The sequence below is a fragment of the Pyrus communis genome, chromosome 16 (genome assembly GCF_963583255.1).
Source record: "Pyrus communis chromosome 16, drPyrComm1.1, whole genome shotgun sequence".
Classification (NCBI taxonomy): Eukaryota; Viridiplantae; Streptophyta; class Magnoliopsida; order Rosales; family Rosaceae; genus Pyrus; species Pyrus communis.
In genome coordinates, this window is record NC_084818.1 from 10,123,457 (window position 1) to 10,143,832 (window position 20,376).

The 20,376-nt window shown below is 37.1% G+C and overlaps 2 protein-coding genes across 5 annotated transcripts; both read left to right on the top strand.

The window, feature by feature from the left end:
* The first annotated feature begins 179 nt into the window (after positions 1 to 179).
* LOC137720024 (lysine-specific demethylase JMJ27) lies at positions 180 to 10,348 on the top strand. 4 transcript variants are annotated; one of them, XR_011066459.1, is made up of 14 exons: positions 180 to 479; positions 585 to 1,051; positions 1,505 to 1,601; positions 1,708 to 1,840; positions 1,937 to 2,000; positions 2,538 to 3,318; positions 3,418 to 3,756; positions 4,666 to 5,409; positions 5,497 to 5,569; positions 5,660 to 5,745; positions 5,856 to 5,975; positions 6,916 to 6,986; positions 8,462 to 9,413; positions 10,091 to 10,348. XR_011066459.1 is itself a non-coding variant. In XM_068459016.1 (14 exons), exons 1-14 carry the CDS (start codon positions 282 to 284, stop codon positions 10,119 to 10,121), a joined length of 3,117 nt encoding a protein of 1,038 aa, XP_068315117.1. In that variant the 5' UTR covers positions 180 to 281; the 3' UTR covers positions 10,122 to 10,348. The 4 variants fall into 4 exon arrangements, 2 of the variants coding, with proteins under 2 accessions (XP_068315117.1, XP_068315115.1); XM_068459016.1 differs by lacking the exon at positions 8,462 to 9,413 and having other exon boundaries at positions 2,538 to 2,880; positions 2,968 to 3,318; XR_011066458.1 differs by having other exon boundaries at positions 6,916 to 9,413.
* A 6,763-nt stretch (positions 10,349 to 17,111) lies between these two features.
* LOC137719681 (aspartyl protease family protein 2-like) lies at positions 17,112 to 18,937 on the top strand. The gene has a single exon (XM_068458726.1). It carries the CDS (start codon positions 17,207 to 17,209, stop codon positions 18,662 to 18,664), a length of 1,458 nt encoding a protein of 485 aa, XP_068314827.1. The 5' UTR covers positions 17,112 to 17,206; the 3' UTR covers positions 18,665 to 18,937.
* The last annotated feature ends 1,439 nt before the right edge of the window (positions 18,938 to 20,376 follow it).

The window sequence follows — 20,376 nt, forward strand, 5'->3', positions numbered from 1 at the left end:
AAATCCATATTCCTAATAAAGAAAACGGAAAAAATGCAAAATGAAAGGGTAACTTTTATGGCCCCTTTGGAACACGTGGCATGCTGTGCGATTAGAACACGCGTTACAGCTTACACGTGACTTGGTGATATTTGTAGCGGCAAAGCATCGCATAAATACTCCAACCCTTCGCATTTCGGGCATTTCATGCCTAACCGGAAAAAATCTGACGCTGAGCACAGTTGCGTCCCTCCCAGACCAATCACAGCCGTCCATTTCCCATCGAGATCATTCCTTCGTCCATGGAACCGCCGGGCCGCTGCAAGCGCAACGACGGCCAGAAGTGGCGGTGCAGCGAGATGGCGGCGGAGGGGAAGTCGTACTGTCAAAAGCACTACGATCAGAAGAGAAACAATGCTATGAATAAGAAAACCAAGACGGGAAGGTCAGATGGAAACAGCGGTTCCGATAATCTCACGAAGAATCGTCGATCCAAAGAGGTGAAACATCCAAAATTTAAACTTTTTTTTGTTTCCTCTGAAATATTCAAAATTTAATTGCTAGGAATCAACGGCATTGAGGCTTCTCGATTCTGCGTTTTGCAGGACAAATCTGGCAAAAAATCGGAGCAGCGTGCTTGCTCGAAGTTGCAGGAAAAACCTACTAAACAATCTGAGGAGCGTGCGAGCTCGAAGCTGCAGGATAAGTCATGCAAGAAATTGGAGCAGCGTGCAAGCTTGAAGCTGCAGGAAAAACCTAGCAAACTATCAGAGGAGCGTGCAAGCTCGAAGATGCAGGATAAGTCTAGCAAGAAATCGGAGCAGCGCGTATGCTTGAAGTTGCAGGAAAAATCCAGCAGAAAATCGGATCGGCGCGTGGGCTTGAATGTGCCGGAAAAGTCTAGCAAAAAATCTGAGGAGCGGGAGAGCTTGAAGTTGCAGGAAAAGCCTGGCAAAAATTCGGAGCAGCGCGTGTGCTTGATGTGCCACCAGTGTCAGCGGAACGACAAGAGTGGCGTTGTCTTCTGTTCTAATTGTACAAAGCGATTTTGCTTTGAGTGCATCGAAAGATGGTAAGTAAAAATTTAGAATCGTTGAGAACTTTAATTTCAGCGAGTTCATTGTTTTTTAGTAATTTTGTCTAATTTTGATTCGTACCCATTTCTAAAATTTAGCTCTGCATGTGTTGAATAATTGGGATTGTTGTGATTTGTTGATGTATTTGTTTCAAATTTTCAAACGATAAGGATATTCGTTAGTACCCAGTTCCGAAATTTTGCATTTGTACCCAGTTCGAAAATTGAATTTTGCATGTCTTGTATAATTGTAAGTTTTGTATTCGGTGATGCATTGGTTTGAAATGATTGGATTTTCGTTAGTACCCAGTTCTAAATTTTGCATCTTAACCAAGTTTTCAAATTTCTCTCCATGTTTTGTGTAATTGCAAAATGTTTTTATATCTTGGTGTATTTGTTTCAAATGATAAGGATGTTCATTGGTTTTTTCATTGTTCAATGTTGAGATAGGTACCCTGGGAAGACAAGAGAGGAAATTGGGAAGAAATGCCCGTTTTGTTGTCACAACTGCAACTGCAAAGCTTGCTTGCGTGCGTTTATTGAGAAAGTTGGTTCTTTTTTCCTTTGTCTCTTTGTACTTTAATCTGAAACTAGCAAGTTTCTAGTCTAACGTCTCTCTCCTTTTTCTCCATATGGTATAATTGTTTTGGCAGCCTCACACTAGAAAAGTTGAACCCAGTGTCAAATTACAGCGGCTCAAGTACTTGCTCTATAAAGCTTTGCCTGTTCTGAGGTATATTCATAAGGAGCAGAGCTCTGAACTAGAGATTGAGTCCAAAATACGAGGTGAACTATTACGATATTCGAATAAATGCAGTTTAGTTTTTACTTCCTTGGCAAGGGGACTGTTTTTAATCTCATTTATGGTTTTTTCATTGGTAGGTGTTCAACTGACTGAAGGGGGCATACAAAGAACTGAAATAGACCCAAAAGAACGTATTTACTGGTATGTCCAGGCTCCCTTCAACTAAACTGAGAAGTACATTTCTTTTAGCATCTGTGTTGAATACCTATTGTCGGTCAGTCTATGGTAAATTTGCAACTTCTAGATACAAGAATTTGTACTGCCTGGTTTAAACTCCTTTCATTTCAATGATACTACAAGAAAGGATTTTAAGGAATGGAGAGGGCTTGGGTGTCAATATATGGGTTCTGAGGATCCATAAGCAATTTTTGAATTAATGGAAATAGTGGTCTCAGCTATATAATATTGTTGATATGGTGTATCTGGAATCCCTGCCTGTTCTCAGTAAGCAGAAAGTTAAGTTGTGATGTCGTGACTGGCTTCCCATATAATACATACATGTAGCAATTTCCTTTTTCTTGATTAGTGTCGTCTTTCAATTTCTTTTCTATATGCAGCCCATAGATCATGCACATTATTTAGGGAGAAAAATGTTCATTGTGTTTTTATTTATACAACCATCATTACTATTAAAAAAATTCAACTTTTCATGACCATGTGTGTTGTCTTATATGACAGCGACAATTGCTCTACATCTATTGTTGATTTCCACAGAAGCTGCACCAACCCCGATTGTTCCTATGATCTCTGTCTCACTTGTTGCAAAGAGCTAAGGGAAGGTTGTCAACCTGGAGGTTGTGAAGCAGAAACATCTCACCAACAATCTGTAGAAAGAGCTCATAAACAAGTGAAAAATAGAGGCAATACTAACATGAAAAGGAAAAGACATGTGTGGGAGGGCCAGATTACCCCTGCTTCGGATAATCCTAAAGCTGATGTGCCTTTTACTCTTCCTAATTGGAAAGCGAATCCTGATGGCAGCATTCCTTGTCCTCCAAAAGAGTGTGGAGGTTGTGGCCAGGTAAATCTGGAACTGAGGCGCAAATGTAAAGCTAATTGGGTAATGCAACTGTTAAAAAATGCTGAGGATTTTACTATTGACTTCAAGATGCAAGACACCGATGTTTCTCAAGGATGCTCCTTGTGCCAGCCAAACGATTCCAAGGAACATAATAATATACAGTCTGAAGTGAGGCAGGCGGCTTTCAGGGAAAACAGTGATGATAACTTCTTATACTGTCCAAATGCTATTGACATTCCAGATGATGAAATTGAACATTTTCAGAGGCACTGGATAAATGGGGAACCTGTGATAGTCAGAAATGTTCTTGACAAGACATCTGGTCTTAGTTGGGAACCTATGGTCATGTGGAGGGCTTTTAGAGAAACGGGGGCCAATGTAAAGTTTAAAGAGGAGACACGAAGTGTGAAGGCCCTTGACTGCTTTGATTGGTGTGAGGTCAGTTATAGAAAACTAATTGAATTACTTGTAGATAATGAGAATAATCTTAAAACATCTCTATGAGAATTAAAACTCCTGACCCTCACTTGTGTGCAGGTGGAAATCAATATTCACCAGTTTTTCATGGGCTACTTGGAGGGTCGTATACATAGAAGTGGGTGGCCTGAGATGTTGAAATTGAAGGATTGGCCTTCATCAACTTTATTTGAAGAGCGTTTGCCAAGGCATTGCTCTGAAATTATTGCTGCACTCCCTTTCAGTGACTATACTGATCCAAAATATCCAGAAGTGGGTTGTCTTAATCTTGCCACAAAACTTCCTGAAGATTCATTGAAACCTGATATGGGACCCAAAACATACATTGCCTATGGATTCTCTGAAGAGCTTGGCAGAGGTGATTCAGTGACAAAGCTACACTGTGATATGTCTGATGCGGTAATGTTTTCCCACTAGTATGTCTGTTATTATCTGTGCAAAAGCTTTGCTTAAGTTTTAGAGAGTTTGATTTGCTCATGCTATAACTTTGTTGTCCTCTGCTTGATGTGTCCAACATAATTGACCTTGTTATCCAAAATACCACATTGTAAATTTTCCACTGTTATCATTTAAAACTTATTTAAAAATTGACACTTATTCTTTATAAATCATCCTTCTAAACATCTGGGTGATTCATTTTTTACTATGATTTGTAGGTCATCTCTTGCTTAATATTCTTCTGTTTTGGGGTCTTAAGGACACAATTTTATGTCCACCCATGTTGTATAGTGCTTTGTATGTTTTAAAATAAAGTACACTCATTTGCGTGGTAATGGTGCACAATTATCAGTTGAGCCTTTTGTCAAGAAAATTATGCGTGGTTATCGTTTCTGTTGTTATCTCAAAAGGCATGGTTCTTTTACAAGGGAAGAATAGTTTTAGAAAGATACTTTTGGAAGTTAATGTTTCAATGTATATGTGCTTTTGTTGCATTGGCTTAAGCCTTAATTCTGATGTTAGCATCATTCCATGAAACTATGTGATATCATGGCTATTTCCATGGTATTGCACTTTCTTATGTTGCCTTAGTAATGTCTTGGAGAAGTTGTGGTCCTTGTGGACCTGAAAACTATTCAGTTTCAGTATGTAATATTCGTCCCATCATGCCTTAACAGTGTACACTTATGCCACACTACATTATACATGCTACCTGAATTGAAACTTGGGGGTGGGATTAATTAGTTGAAGTTGTAATTGTACCTCAATTTTCATTGACTATGGTCTACAGTTTTTCTCCATCTATTAAGTTTTATTGAATTGTATATATTTAGTTACAAAGGGTTGACAACAGTTATTTGATTTGGATAGGTAAATGTTCTGACTCACACAACAAGAGTGAAGATCACTCCTTGGCAGCACAAAAAGATAAAGGGTTTGCAGAGGAAGCATGAAGCTGAAGACTTGCGTGAACTGTACAAAGAAAGAGATAAGGATAAGGGGACAGTTGGAGGAAAATCATCAAACAAATCTTGCGAAATCCAGATCATGGGTGCTGAATGTACTGAAAATGAGAACATTGTGGATAATGATCATCTAATGCAGAAAGATGGGAAGAAAAGAAAAATGGATGACGAACAATCATGTAGGATTTCTCAGTTGTCAGATTCCAAGTATTCAGATGATACTGTTGAATATGATAGAACTGAGTATGTTCCTGAACCTCCTGATACTTCTGAAATACATAAATTAAAATTTCCAACTCTCGACCATCAGAGGAATGAATTGATACAAACCACCTTGCCTCAAGCAAATGGAGTTGAAGCAGAGCAAGAACACGCTCAATGTTCCACGGACATGATGATTGAGAGATCTGGTGGGAAAGATTCTTCAGGGGCTTTGTTTCCAGGAAATGATGCGGTTCATGATATGAACGTGAAAGAGTCAAACCTGACACAAACAAAGGATTCTCTTGAAAGTAATGACAGTTTGGATGTTGCCCAAGGTGGTGCTGTTTGGGACATCTTTCGCCGCCAGGATGTCCCCAAGTTAAGGGAATACTTGGAAAAACACAAGAAAGAATTTCGCCACATTAATAATCATCCTGTAGATTCTGTAAGTTTCGATGTGTGTATTTGTCACTATGCCATACGAACATTGTACATTAGAGTTCCTTTACATGTGTTGTGGACGTTGTCTCAGGTGGTTCATCCTATTCATGATCAGACCCTTTACTTGAATGAGAGACATAAGAAACAACTAAAGGAGGAATTCAGTAAGAATCTTATCTTGTTTTTCCTTCAATTGGTCTTGATAAGTTGCAGTGTTCTGCTACAATATAGTTAACGTGTGATTTTATATGCAGATGTGGAGCCTTGGACATTTAAACAATACCTTGGCGAGGCAGTTTTTATTCCCACAGGATGTCCTCATCAAGTTAGAAATACACAAGTAATTACTAATACATCTGAATGAATTATTCGTTTTAGGAAGTTACAGATTTCTGTTGTACGTACAGAAAAAAGTTATGGGTTTGTCCTAATCTTCAATGTTCCTGTCAGTCTTGTATAAAGGTAGCACTTGACTTTGTATCTCCCGAGAGTCTTGAAGAATGTCTTCGACTGACTGAAGAGTTTCGTTTGCTCCCAAAAAACCATAGAGCCAAGGAAGACAAATTGGAGGTATCTCAATTTACTTTGATGTCTTTCATTGCATTATAGATTTTGTAATTTTAAGTATTGTTTATTTAGTAGTAACTGTAGAATACTGTTAAGGAGGCTGCCAAATGCAGTTGACTGTGCTGGTCTTTTCTTACTGAAGTTTCATGAGGATTGTGGGACATAATCCAGAGTTTCAAATTTCGTGCATTTGTTTTACCTATACTACTATAAAGGGAGAAGTTTCAGTTTTGGTGTAAATTTTGAAATTTCAAATAGGCCCTGCTAGAATAAAATTGTTAAAAGTAATCTGACTTAAGAAGGGTAAAATACTAAAAGAAATTAAATACATAATACATTTTTTTCTGCCAACTGTCACATCGTTTGCACAGTAGAAGAAAACACTCGGCGCATGTGGAAGAGCTATCTAGTTTTAGTCCACTTAGTTGACACTGTAAATTATCCACCGGTTAACTCATATAAGATTCTTTCTAAAAGAAAACTCATATTAGACTCAAATTATTAGGAGATATCAGGCATTCAATATTTACTACTCAAATGCACCTGAACTACACCATCAGATATAGCGTTTCAAATATTTAATTTAGGTTGGTGGGCGTCTATCACATAGGCCAGACTGCGTGATGACCTCATTTTACCTCTTAGGTTCTATTGGTTTGTCTTATGTTCTTTTTAATTTATAAATAACGGGGTACCAACCCAAATACAGAAGCTCAAATCAGTAAAAGACATGACGAGTCTTAACAATCCTAAAAATATCATGCATAAGAGTCATTCCAATCCAGGCAGGAGGCTCATCAAACGTGAAGACCTAGATCCATGTCATAGCTCCAATTTGCCAACTGATCAGCCACACAATTCTTCTCTCTGAAGATTTGCTTTAGCTCACACCTCTGCAATTGTCTCATAAGATCTGTTGGTTTTTCTTTCCTTGTTTTAACAGGTGAAAAAGATGACACTCTATGCTGCAAGTTCAGCTGTAAGAGAAACCAAAAAACTGATGTCAGGGCTCAAGTAAGATTCTTTTTCTTTTCTTTTCTTTTCTTTTTATATGTGTTGCTAAGATTTCGGTTGTGGTTACCATCTTACCTCCCTTTATTAAGGTGCGACATGTTGGTTTCACATTGTGTGTTGTGTGAGCGGGTGCACACAAATATTCTTGCTTTTCTAACATGTTTGCTAGGCTCATGAAGGAAAACACACATATATAGTTATCCTACACTCACTGTGGAGACGAGGAAAAAATTATTAATTAACTTTTTTGGAAAACATGAATATTTGACCTAGCTTCTTAACTTTCAGTTCCCTTTTTCCCCAATAAGAAAATTTAGACCAGAGACCTACCTATGTCTTGTCCTTTACACTCCTCTACAAACACCTCAGATAAGACCCTTGGCTTGATTACTTCTCAAGTCTATTATTTGTTCTAAGTTTTGAATTATATCTTGGCTGGTCCTTGGTGAGTACTTTGCTGCTGCATTATTCATGGTATATAGATATTATTTGGTATATGCCAAAGGAATATTATATCATGATTTGCTTAATTAAAGTTGGAACGTGAAACATCTCCCGGAATCTTTCTGGTGAGAGATTGTGTTCATGCTCTCCACCAAATGGTTGGTATAAAGTGGTCACTCTTAAGAATTGAAGACACATGCTTGTGTTTGAATGCATGAGATGTAACATTCTGCTAGATAATGGCCCATCTACAACAAATGAAAGAACAAAATTAAGGGATCACAACACCATCCTACTGAGTAAGGGCGTAAATTGGTGAAGAAGTTCTCTTGCGTTATGAATTTTTTGCATCTCCTAGAGGAGAATATGTGATCATTTTATTATCTTTCTCAAAGACTTTTCTGAAAGGAATTGTTAATATTTCGAGTAAAATAGAAATTAAAACAGCACATGAATTTAGACCTATTAAGATGGAAGAAGCTGGTGAGTACAAGCATACCATATGTAATGTAGAAAACTTTTTATTAGATGGGCACATACAAATTAGTAATTGTAGGTGACACTACTACAATCTAGTCGTGTTTCTTTCAAATTTTAAGTGGGAGGTCTTAGGTTCAACTTTCGTAAGCAAAATTTCGATGCCGAATTATTATGGCTGCCTATTGTGTGGCTTAGCTCAGATCCCCACTTCGTAATGTAAATATATCGTTGTGTGTATTTCACATATTTGCCAAATTTAAGGCGTCTATGGGATTGCTTCGAGAAGGGCCGAAAGTTCTTTCTGACAACCAAAAGCGCTTTTGAACCACGTTTCGAGAAAATATTAAAAGCGGTTTTGGGTTATGTGCTCATGGGTTTTTACTAAATTTCTAAAACACTTCTAACGAAACCGCTTATGGGCAAAAGTGCTTCATGTAGTAGTCCTACACGAGCCCCAGGTGCTCCTTCGGTGGAACCTTTTGTGTGTTCCAAAAGCACTTTTGTGTGGTTGGGGTTGTATCATGTTTCTAATTTGTCTGATTTTTTGCAAGATGATTTTTTAGGGAATACCTGAAAAATAAACGGTTCTGATCATCCATAGTGGTTCCCACAAGAAGTCCTTCAAAGGATCCCTCAATAAAAGGAAACTTTTGTTCCAATTCCATATTTGTTTTCTCCATCCAAACTCATTGTATCAACTCGAGTTTTCTTCATCTAGAGGTTCGATTGCAAGAGGTTTTGGGTTTGAAATCTCTAAACGATGTTCCTCACTTGTTTGCCAATTTGCAAGGTGCTCTTCTTCAACTATATTCTTTTCTATGTTTGCACTTGTTTGCATGTCCATGTGTTGTAGGGTGGAGCTGCACACAAAGAACCACGTGAAGATGGGTGTTGGCTTGACATACATTGTTGACTCATTCCTAATCGTCTAAGCTTTTGGCTATTAGTGGTTTTGCAACAAACTACTTAAGAACAGGCCGAGCAGCCAAACGATTGTTTGGTTGTGCCATGTGTCTATTGAAGTGCACGTCCAAAGGGTTGCAGTTGTGGTGTGGAGGCTTCATTGACAATGTTGGAGTTGCTTCGCGAACAACCTTTGTTTTGAAGCCCACAACAATGTATTGACAATTACACCGAAGGCAAGAAAGATTGGCCTCGTTGTCTAAGGTTGGATTGGATTGGATAACTCACTAGATTCACTGGATGTTGAAGGAAGTAATGGATGTGGTAGCACTTGGAGGGATAAGTTTCCTTCATAACTAATCCATCTTCTACCTTTAAACTGGACGAAGTTTGGGAGTTGCATCCATTCATTTTTAACATAAATTGGAATCTAGCGGGTTATTCTATACAATCCTCGAAACCAAACTACGTTATTATTTAAGAAGCCAAAATGGAAAGTATCTACACTAGACAACGAATGGGAGCATATGGTGGCAATCAAACACAAACACATCATGAAATTTACACATTCAGCTGCATATGCGCAGAAACTTTGCCATTGTAAGTATACTCACTTTAATGATATTTTGCACCTAAATTTCAGTCCCATGGTTTTCAATGCTCTTCTTTCAAGGGAAGTGATGAACACATATCCTTTTTACTCCTCTTATACACCTCTGTTTAATCTTCTTGTCCCTTTTTTCTGTTTGTTTTAATCAATTTGATGGCCAGAAATAAAAAAAGGGTGTGTAGAAATCAGCTCCCGGTTTCAGAACCAATTTTATTTTTTGGTCTCAAATTCAAATGCTGTGATGTGTAATAGCCATTCAACCGTATGATGTTAAGATGTTGGCAGAAAAACTTGTGTTTGGTCGCCATGGACAATGTTGAGTTGATAAACAGTTCAGTTAAAAGATCGCATGTGTTCAAACTTCATGACTACTTTTATACATCTCATCTTTTAGGGAACTTTTTATACGCCTCATCTTTAGCGAACTTTTTATACGTCTCCTCTTTTAACTAGACTGTTTCTCCACACATGTTATGACACATTTTTCTCCTTGAAAGTTCCAGAGTTTATCACAATTTTCTAGTGACCAACATGCCTCTGACTCTGAATTGTGCTCTATTTGATATGCCTGTTCTAAATTGATTAATTTGTTCTTCCTTGAAGATTTGTGTTCTATTCTTTTAAGTTTTGTTATAATCGACTAACGAACAGTATGGCCTTCTTGTAGTGCATCGGCCCATTCGAAAAATGAAGAGTAGGAGCAACCGGTTGTGCTAGCACCACAAAAGCTTCTTAATCTACAGACTACAGCAAATTCAAAGGCATTTTGTCCTCTGCTTTTGTATGATCCCATGAAAACTAACACCGAAGTTAATGTATGCTGTCTTATGAAACGTTCGCTGATTCAATCTGCATGGAGATTATATTATAAATTAGGGAAGTTTAACGAAAAGCTTCCGGTACTGTTTATTTTAACGAAAAATCACATTTTTTCATCAAAAAGTCAATCATGATACTAATCTCCCTTCTCTCCCACTTCACACCTTGGAATGCATCGTTCTTATATAGAGAGAGGCTTTCACATCTTAATCGGAAACAGTTGGGGAGAGGAAAGGTTCCTTTTTTTGAGGGTACTCCCAGGAACAGATACTTTTTATTTTATTTAAAACTCAAAGTTTTCAAGTTTTTTTCATTAGTTTTTCTTATAAATTATTCTGGGCTTTTGGTTCTTGGACATGGATATAAGTCTGCATTCCTTAGTTTCTTCTCACATTGCAGCTGAATTAAAGTTTTCTTATAATTTTGAGGATTTTTTTTTTTTGTTAAAATAAGGTAAGATTCATTTCAATTTCGATTTTTCAAATGAGGTTGCACGACAAAGCAACAAAACAAATTACTTGAATTTGAGGCGCAACTTTGCCTTGTTAAAAGCTTCATTCGATTGTTACTTAATACTATGGTTTGATAGTATTATTCTCTATTTATAAGTGAGAGGTTTTAAGTTTAATTTTCGCTAAAGACGAATTAGAATACATTATTGTTAATTTATTATGAGGCTAAACTTACCTCCTCTTCTATAGATTATATCGTTTGTTAAAAAAAAAATAAAATAAAATAAAATCCCTTAAATTTACACTCATCCTCACACAAAAACCCTAGGCGTTCGATTTTAGCACAAAAAAACTCATAAGGCGGTGGATTTTATCGTAACAAACCTAGGTGACATTGAGGATGAAAACATTCTCATATATTAACTCTATGAGAAGTGTACTATAAAATTTTTAAAATGTCAATAACATTGTAAAAAAATAAAAAAAAAAATAATTATACTTCGGCCTGAAAGAATTAGTAGTTGGCTTCTCTTGGGCCATTTCGTGATGCCCATTTGGCAAAGGCCACCGAAACCGCGTTCTTCGCCAGTCGATGCATTCTCTTCCTCTCAGTCTCAGGTACGTGCTTACAACATAGAAGCGAACATTGAAGCAGCGACATTGAAGCGGAAGCGAGTTCAACAGGGAAAACTGGGGTTGAAATGGAAGCAATGACAGCAGTGAGTGTTGTTGGCCTAACAGTCCATGATATGTGCAAAGCTGCTTCGAAATCTATACGGATCACGGATATTCGACTCGAGAGTAAAACCGGTGGGAAGAGTGGGGACTGGTCCAGGGAGGAGTAATGCTGCAGTGGTGGTGTGTATGTAGAACATTAGAGTGCAGGATGTCACTATCTGCAACTTAATGCTTTTGTGCAAGATGCCACATTGTATTGAAAGCACTCCATTTTTGGATGAAGTGGATGTGAATTGGGTATGTATCCCTTCTGAAAGCCAACTTGTGGTGACCAAATCAAATGAAAAAAATAAATGGCTTGCCTTTTCTGTTCTTATCAAGAATGATTGTGTGGTTACAGGTTACCTTTAACTAAAAAAGAAGATTAGCTGCGTTTCTCGTACACGAATTAGAGTTTGATATGTGCGTATAAACTTTATCTCTGGTGTTTTTAATGAGATTTTTTTATTTGGCTGAATTGCATTAATAATCCATCTAGTTTACTCGGATTTTCACGTACGTTCGTGTAACTTTTCTGTTGTTGCACTTTCATTGTTCTAGTTCCATCCGTCAAATGAGACAATATTCCTTCCAACTTGGGCTTTTCATATGAGAAGATGTCTACCAAATTGAATGGAATAATCAACCTAGTTGAAGGATTGAACTAGTGTGAAAACAAAACGAAACTACAAAGACGAAAAATGAGCAACCCAATAAACTACAAAGTGAAAATCCGAGTAAATTACATAAACTATTAATGCTATTAGACAGTATTATTTGTGTCAAACTATGATTTGCAACTGAAAGAAGTATAATTCTTATCAAATTGAACTTGAGTGTATCAAAAAGCTTAGTAGTTAATAGTTAGTATGCATTAGACTATAATTTTTAGACGTGTCTTTTGTTGCCTAAACTCAAAGTGTTAATATGTGTTGGACTATGATGCGGCATGCTAACTAGTATGTGGCTTTAGTCAACAAAAGATACATGTACAAATTATAGTTCGACACATTCTAACTACTAACTTGGGTGTTTTAGAAAGCTGAAAGAAGTAGAGTTCTTGTTGGGTATGCAGACCTGTCTTTTGTTACCTAAATTTGAAGTGTTGGAATGCTTTTGTCAAGTTTCTGCCACGCTTTAGTGCTTTTTCCAGTTTCCAGTTGATGATTCCTCTTTTTTCTCCTGCTCTTTTTAGCTGTAGTGCTTGCATTGTCGGCCCCCACACGGTTTTAGTATGTTGGCTTCAATTATAAGGTGATGCTCTCATATTCACGAGAGGAACTTTACGATAAATTACACAAAATTATCTCAATTATGGGTTGAACCATAATCTCATATTTATATTTTAAACATTGAAATGTCATAGCTCAATTAATTAATTCATTGAAATGTCATATCTCCTTTAAGTTTTTTTTCAATTTAGTTGTTAAATGATGATGTGGCAGGAGCGGGGCTCACTCCTTCCCCACGTCATCATTTAACAACCAAATTATTATTTTTTTATTAATTAATTAATTGTTAATTATTGATTTTTATAAATAAACAAATAAATAATTTTTTATTCCAGTTGACGAAAGGGCTCCTTCTCCTGCCACGTCATCATTAACAACCAAATTGACAAAAAAATTAATGGAGGTATAACATTTCAACGAATTCATAAATTGAGGTATGACATTGTAATGTTTAAAACATTATGTATAAGATTGTGGTTCGACATATAATTAAAGTAATTTTTTGTCATTTACTCAATATTATTATAACGTTGTACCTGTGTCACACAAATAATTCTCCATATTCATAGAGTCCTACTCTAAAGTCCTCAATCAGCCTACAACCCACATCACAAGGAAACTTTCTTCACATTATTTTTAGATTATAATTTATTTTGTGGTACTTTTCTACCTTATTATATATTAGCCTTTATGCACGCGCTCACATGTATGCATAAGGTATTTTTTAAATTACACTATGCGACGCACAAATTACACGTTTTAAATGATAATATTTGACCATGCTAGAAGAAACCTCTCATAAACCAATCAAAGTAGCTGAATCCATATAATAAAATCGGTATTTTAATTTCGATCTACATTCTATTAAATTTACATTAAGAATAGAGAAAATAATATTTAGTCAACAACTGATTGAATCACATTATTGCTAGCCTATTGTGAGGTACTAATTATAAAAATTAAAAATTAAAAAAATAAATACTGTGCAGAAAAAGTTAAATATTAAAAATACTATTTATCACTGTACAATAAATAGTTAAATATTAAAAACACTATTTATCACTGTTTATATGACGAAAATACCCCTGTCACATTTGATGCATTATTTTGGACGGCTTTTGAATTTTTTGTTTAAGGGGCATTTCTGTCCACTTAATTTTAGTGAAGCATGTGACCCCACAACCACTGTTCAAAATCCCTGCTGGCTTTATATATAAGAAGATTATTGCAAAGATATGAAAAAGGATCCTCTCCAAATCCTTTTTGTCGGGATCCATCAATCACAGTCATTCATCGTACATTGTGCAGTCAGTTTTCGTTAGATATTATTTATATTCAATTTAAAATTTAAAATAATTTATGATTACACGATATACGATAAACGGCTGTGATTGATGAATTCCCTGTATCCTCATAAAAATGATCAGGGGATGATCCTTTTTCCAAAGATATTCACACAATTATATCCAAAAGTCCCTCTGTCTACAGTGCAGTGCAGACAAAGTTTTGGTACATGCTTTTCCCTAATTTAGACAAACTTTTGGTACGTTCTTTTCCCTAATTTACCCTCTCTTTTTTCAGTTCACAGACCACATTACCCAAAAGTTTAAAGGTAAACACCTTCTCAAGCAAATTTTGTCCAATCCACCCAAATTCTTAGTTATGTATTTATATAATTTTAGTGGCGTCATCCGTCCAATAAATATGAGCCATATATTCCAAAGTGAAACCTCTATCCAATTCGCTTAGTTGCATGATAGTATCTCTGTTGTAGAATCACATCCTGATAAATCTAGTACCAATCAATGAATATCAATTGTGTTACACGATGTATTTCTGCAAATGTTTTTTTATGTATATATATTTTTTCAATTTTCTTAAGATTTGCATAACTCTTCACTTTGGTTCCTGAGATTTGAAATCAATACAAGTAGTCCATGAGATTGTCTAGCATCAACCATTTTGATCATTTCATGAAAAATTATGTAAATAAGGACTAAAATGACAAAAGTACATTCAATTTAATAAATAATAGGTCAAAATGATTCGACAAAATTGTGGGTATTTCTATCATTTTATCCTTATTTAATAGAGATTTTTCATGAAATGACCAAAATGATTAATAGTTAACAAACTCAGGGACCAATTCTGTAAATTTCTAAGTCTTAAAGACTAAAGTAAGAAGTTATGCAAATCTCAGGAACCATTTTGACTTAAAAAACTATATATATATATATATATATATATGTGAAGTAAACCTTATGCCTCGTGGTGCTTAGTTGTAGCTATTCTTTTGCGGACGACCGAATTGATCTAGCAATATTTGATCTCTAGTTGGTTAAGGAGGTTTTATAGACTCGTAAGAATGTCATTACGGTATATATTTGTAACGGCCAATTATAGAACCATCCTATATTATGAGCAATAAATCTTGATGATGTTTAGATTTCGTTGTAATCTTAAGTTTATCGTGCATAAATAATAAGAAAACCTAATGAAAAAGGTTTGAAAACTTTGAGTTTTAACGATAAGGACAAAATAAAAGGTAAAATAAATAGTACCGGAATTGAATTTTTAATGTAAAAATATAATTTTTCATTAAAATGAATAATTATGTGTACTTTTTGTTAAAACTTTCATAATAATAAGAGAGAGAAGTACAATCACGGGAAGCACCAAAATTTGTTTTTCAACTTGCAAAAAGCTACAAGAATAAAAGTCAATGGCTACACGGGAACTTCTTGCTTTTTTTTCCCTTTTTTTTTAATCCTCAAATAAATAAATAATGAACAATTTGTGCTGGGTCAGGTTGCACGAGTCATGTATATGATGACAAACCAACCAACATCAAATCTTGCCGAGATTGTTGGATTTTGGCCCCGCGAGTCCACCATTTGGAGTATTGTAAAGGTGGCAGAATTTCAAATCGATTGATAAAATCATCTTTAACAATCCTCGCGTATTTAAAATTAGTTGAAAAGTCGTCTAATATTTTTCAAAATGCTCTTTTAAGTAAAAGTAATTGGGGCTAAGTATTACGCTTATTTCTTCATTTATGAATAAAGCTTCTCTCGTACCTTCAAAATTATTAAAAATAACTACTTTAGTGCTAGTCCGCACGTTTTAGCTAAGGATAAAATAAAGAACAAAGTTTCCTCATGTGCTTAAAGCAAAGATAATGAAAGGATTTTTGCTTTTTAGTGAAAGAATTTATGAGTGTGTTATCCGCATATTTTTTGTTAATTCTTGTACTTTGATATTTTTTTAATTCAGTGGTTTTGACGGTCTCATATTAAGAGATTGTGTAAGAAATAAAAAGAGACGTGGAGATAATAAAATCCAAAATTTAATGTGATATAAAACAATACCTTAAAATAAACATAAAATCTAAAATCATTATTCACTAATAAAGTCTCATTAGTATTTCTGGCCAGCTGAAATCAACTCAATTCCCCACCAATTAATTATTCACTAACAACCATTAATACAAACCCAACTTTTACCAACACTTCCGAATGGACTTTAGCCTATTTGTTCACCCCACCTAAAGTCCAGGTCACTTCTGTCTTTTTAAATTACTTTCTTTTTGTTAGAAAATAATTAATGGTTTTTTTTTTCTTAAATATACCAAAAATAGTAGGAAGATAGTTTTATTTTACTTTTAATTTAATAATACTATACTTACTACTTAGTTGTATCATCAATTATACAATTTTTCTAATGGAGAAGGGAACCTACATGCATTTGTAGCCCTTATCTCTATAAGAAGTAGGCATATTTGTCAATTTGCCCCTGAACTTGTATGGAGCTGCCAATTTTTTTATAAACTCTAATTTTAGCTAATTGGTACCCTTCAACTTTTATAATTAGCCAATTTTTTTTATTGAACTTTAATTTTAGCCGATTATCACCTTGAATTTTTATAAATAGCCGATTTCTCCCCTGACGTTAGATTTTAAAAATTTCATCCAATTTTCCATCCATCTTGGTCATGGAACCAACTATACGAGGGCAAAAAAAAAAAAATGAAAAAATATGGAAGGATGAAAAATTGAATGAATTTTTTTTAAAATCTAATTACAAGAAGAGAATTGGTTATTTATAAAAGTTTTGAGAGTAATTTGCTAAAATTAAAGTTCAAAGAGAAATTGACTAATTATAAAAATTTCAGAGGTAATCGGTTAAAATTAAAATCCAAAGGATAAATTGACAATTTTATACAAGTTCAAAAGGTAAATCAATAAATACCTCTAAAAAATATGATACAAATAATAATACTAACTAAATAGTAAATGTACCAATACTCTGGTAACATTTTTTGGTTGTTTCATTCATATATCTCCTAGATAACATTTTAGATCTGACAATCTGACATCTCTACCCTCCCACCAAAAACTGTTTTAACTTCACTCCCTCCAATCTCATAACTGCCTTTTTCAGCATTCACACTCTCAGTCAGTATCACTTTCTCACTCCAATTATTTATACTCGTCCTCTCTCGCATCTCTCCCTTCCCTATAAACTCCATTTCCTTTCTCTCTAAAACTCCACAACTTCTCAAAAATGGAAGGGAAGGCAACACTTCCCCTTTTCTTCCTTTCCCTCGCCGCCATTTTCCTCTCCCTCTCCTCCGCCCTCGATCACCAGACCCTCCTCCTCAACTCCCTCCCCACCCCACCCACCACCCTCTCATGGACAGACACCGTCTCCGAATCCGAAACCGCCCAACTCGACCCCAACTCCCCCTCCGCCGCCACCACCCCAACCCCAAACACCTTGTCCGTACAGTTACACCACATCGACGCCGTGGCGCTTAACAAAACCCCCACCCAACTCTTCAACCTCCGACTCCGGCGCGACGCCTTCAGGGTCAAGACGCTGACCTCCCTTGCCGCCTCCCCAAACAGAACCACAAGAGGCGGCGGTCGCGTGCCTGTTAGGGGCTTCAGCAGCTCCGTTGTCTCCGGACTCTCGCAGGGCAGCGGCGAGTACTTCACGCGCCTCGGCGTGGGCACGCCTCCCAGGTACGTCTACATGGTCCTCGACACCGGAAGCGACGTCGTGTGGCTCCAATGCGCCCCCTGCAGGCGCTGCTACAAACAGAGCGACCCGATTTTCGACCCGAGAAAATCCAGATCCTTCGCCACAATCCCTTGTGGGTCCCCTCTGTGCCGGAAACTGGACTCCCCCAGTTGTAATTCCAAGAAGACCTGCCTGTACCAAGTCTCCTACGGGGACGGCTCCTTCACTTTCGGGGAGTTCTCCACTGAAACGCTGACGTTTCGCGGCACCAAAGTGGGACGCGTGGCAATCGGATGCGGTCACGACAACGAGGGCCTGTTCGTCGGCGCGGCGGGGCTGTTGGGGCTCGGCCGGGGGAAGTTATCATTTCCCGCCCTGACCGGCGCCCGATTCAACCGGAAATTCTCCTACTGCCTTGTGGACCGGTCCGCTTCTTCCAAACCATCCTCGGTCGTCTTCGGTGACTCCGCCGTTTCCCGGACGGCCCGGTTCACTCCCCTCCTCGCGAACCCTAAACTCGACACGTTTTACTACGTCGAGCTCATCGGTATCAGTGTCGGTGGGACACGTGTCCCGGGAATCACGGCATCGCTGTTCAAACTTGACCAGGCAGGAAACGGAGGGGTCATTCTCGATTCGGGCACTTCCGTGACCCGATTAACCCGACCCGCTTACAACGCTCTCCGCGACGCTTTCCGGGCCGGTACTTCTGGTCTGAAGCGGGGGCCGCAGTTCTCCCTATTCGACACGTGTTTCGACTTGTCCGGAAGGACCGAAGTCAAAGTCCCCACCGTGGTGCTGCATTTCCGAAACGCCGACGTTTCACTGCCGGCAACGAACTACCTGATCCCAGTGGACAGCAGCGGCAGCTTCTGCTTTGCTTTCGCGGGTACGATGGGCGGGCTGTCCATAATCGGTAACATCCAGCAGCAAGGTTTCCGGGTCGTGTATGACCTGGCAGGCTCCCGGGTCGGGTTTTCTCCACGCGGGTGCGCATAATTAATTTTGGTAGCGGCGTGATGGGAAACGATAAAAAACCCAATTTCCCTGATTTTTATTTTTGGCTTTCGGCTTTTGGCTTTTTTATTTATTTTTAATTTGATATGAAATGAAAGCGGGAACAGCAAACCTTCGTTGCTGGAATTAGAGGTGTTTTGTGTTGGTTAGCTTATTACAGGTTACAAGTTACAATGTTCACGTGGTGTTTATTTTTATGTAATATCTACTGATAAATTATTACTCTCTAATATATAAAAGGGTAATTCAATTAAATATTGTTTAAATTGCTTTAATTTTGATTTATTGTAAGATTCGATTAGCAATGATTTTTTTTTTTTTTAAATAATTTTCTTGCCCGATTGCTCCTCTTAACCCCACCATGTTGACTCTTATGTTTGAAAAATGAGGAGTGACAATAAGTAAATGATATGATGACTAGGCTTGACAATTTTTACACGAGTCCGACACGAAAATAATATGTTCCAGTCCCCCGTTTACGCGTTAGATCATTGTTGAATCACCGTTAAAAACTTGTTAACGAGTCGAGTTGTTATTGGATACCTGTCACACGTTAAAAATCTATTAAGATAATGCGTATGACACATAAATGACAACAATACGAATATTTTGACAGGTATAGACATTAGGCATGGTAATTATTTGCATGACAATTAACCCGATTGAAATGACAGAAAATAACAAATTTCGAGTCAATCCGTCAACCGGTTGGGTCGTTATCCTGTTAAATCCCCGTTAAGTTAACATGTTTAACATGACACGATTTGTTAAAATAACAAGTATGACACAAAACCTATACAAACACGACCTGCTTCCTAGTCTAGATGCGACTACTCTTTTAATGGGCCATGGGATTGAAAATCGTGTTTCAAGGGTCGATATGAGCTAGTTCTTAGTACAGCAATACTACAACCCAAATTGGCTAGCAAAAGCTAAAAGAAGGTTCAAGTTTGAAATCCCCACTACTTGTAAGATAAATTAAACACGATAAATAACTTAATTCTTAGTGTAGTGATACTCCTTGTTATCCAGCCAAAATGGGAAGAAGTTTCGAGTTCAATACCCCTCCCTTTGATAGTGAAAACCCCTTGTATAATGTGCATTGATTAGGAATTGAGTGTGTTGTAAAAGAATTGTATAAGGTTAGAAGTAGGGAAGATTTATTGGACAAGAATTGTCTGTCCTCCCATTTCCGATATTCACCTGTGCCCTCCTATTTGTGTGATCGCGGTTAAGTCACGTCAACATTTTATAATATTATTCATTTTTATCTTATTATTTCTATAAAAAAAAATATTGATACGATTTAACCGTGATCATACAAAATAGAAAGGCACAGTAGAGCACTGGAAGTAGAAAGGTATACAATTCTTATCCAAATTTAATTGGGATTTGGCAGTTTGGGGGTGAGAAAATGAGGGACTGACAAAGTAAGGGCAGTGGCCTCAGTGACCGAGTTCCACACGGCCAAGGAAGTATCATTTTTCTAAGTCAAAAGAGCAGCCACATGGATGCCTGTAGCCATTCTAGTGCGAGAGTAGAAGAAAAGATGGTGTCATTTTCCCAAAAGAGAATATGTCGGTTTACTACAAATATACGATCACGTACGGTATATATATTCGCCTTGTCTCCTTGTGTGCCACCTTCCTTTGGAAAATTGTCCAAAAAAAAAAAAACCCTGAGTGGTGGTCAGT

What these genes read in the sequence shown, in the direction of transcription:
- LOC137720024 (XM_068459014.1), top strand. Translation starts at nt 282, where the DNA reads ATGGAACCGCCGGGCCGCTGCAAGCGCAACGACGGCCAGAAGTGGCGG. An exon ending in TTTGAGTGCATCGAAAGATG is followed by an intron (nt 1,052 to 1,504) that starts GTAAGTAAAAAT and finishes ATGTTGAGATAG; the next exon opens with GTACCCTGGGAAGACAAGAG. An exon ending in ACTGTGATATGTCTGATGCG is followed by an intron (nt 3,757 to 4,665) that starts GTAATGTTTTCC and finishes TGATTTGGATAG; the next exon opens with GTAAATGTTCTGACTCACAC.
- LOC137719681 (XM_068458726.1), top strand. Translation starts at nt 17,207, where the DNA reads ATGGAAGGGAAGGCAACACTTCCCCTTTTCTTCCTTTCCCTCGCCGCC.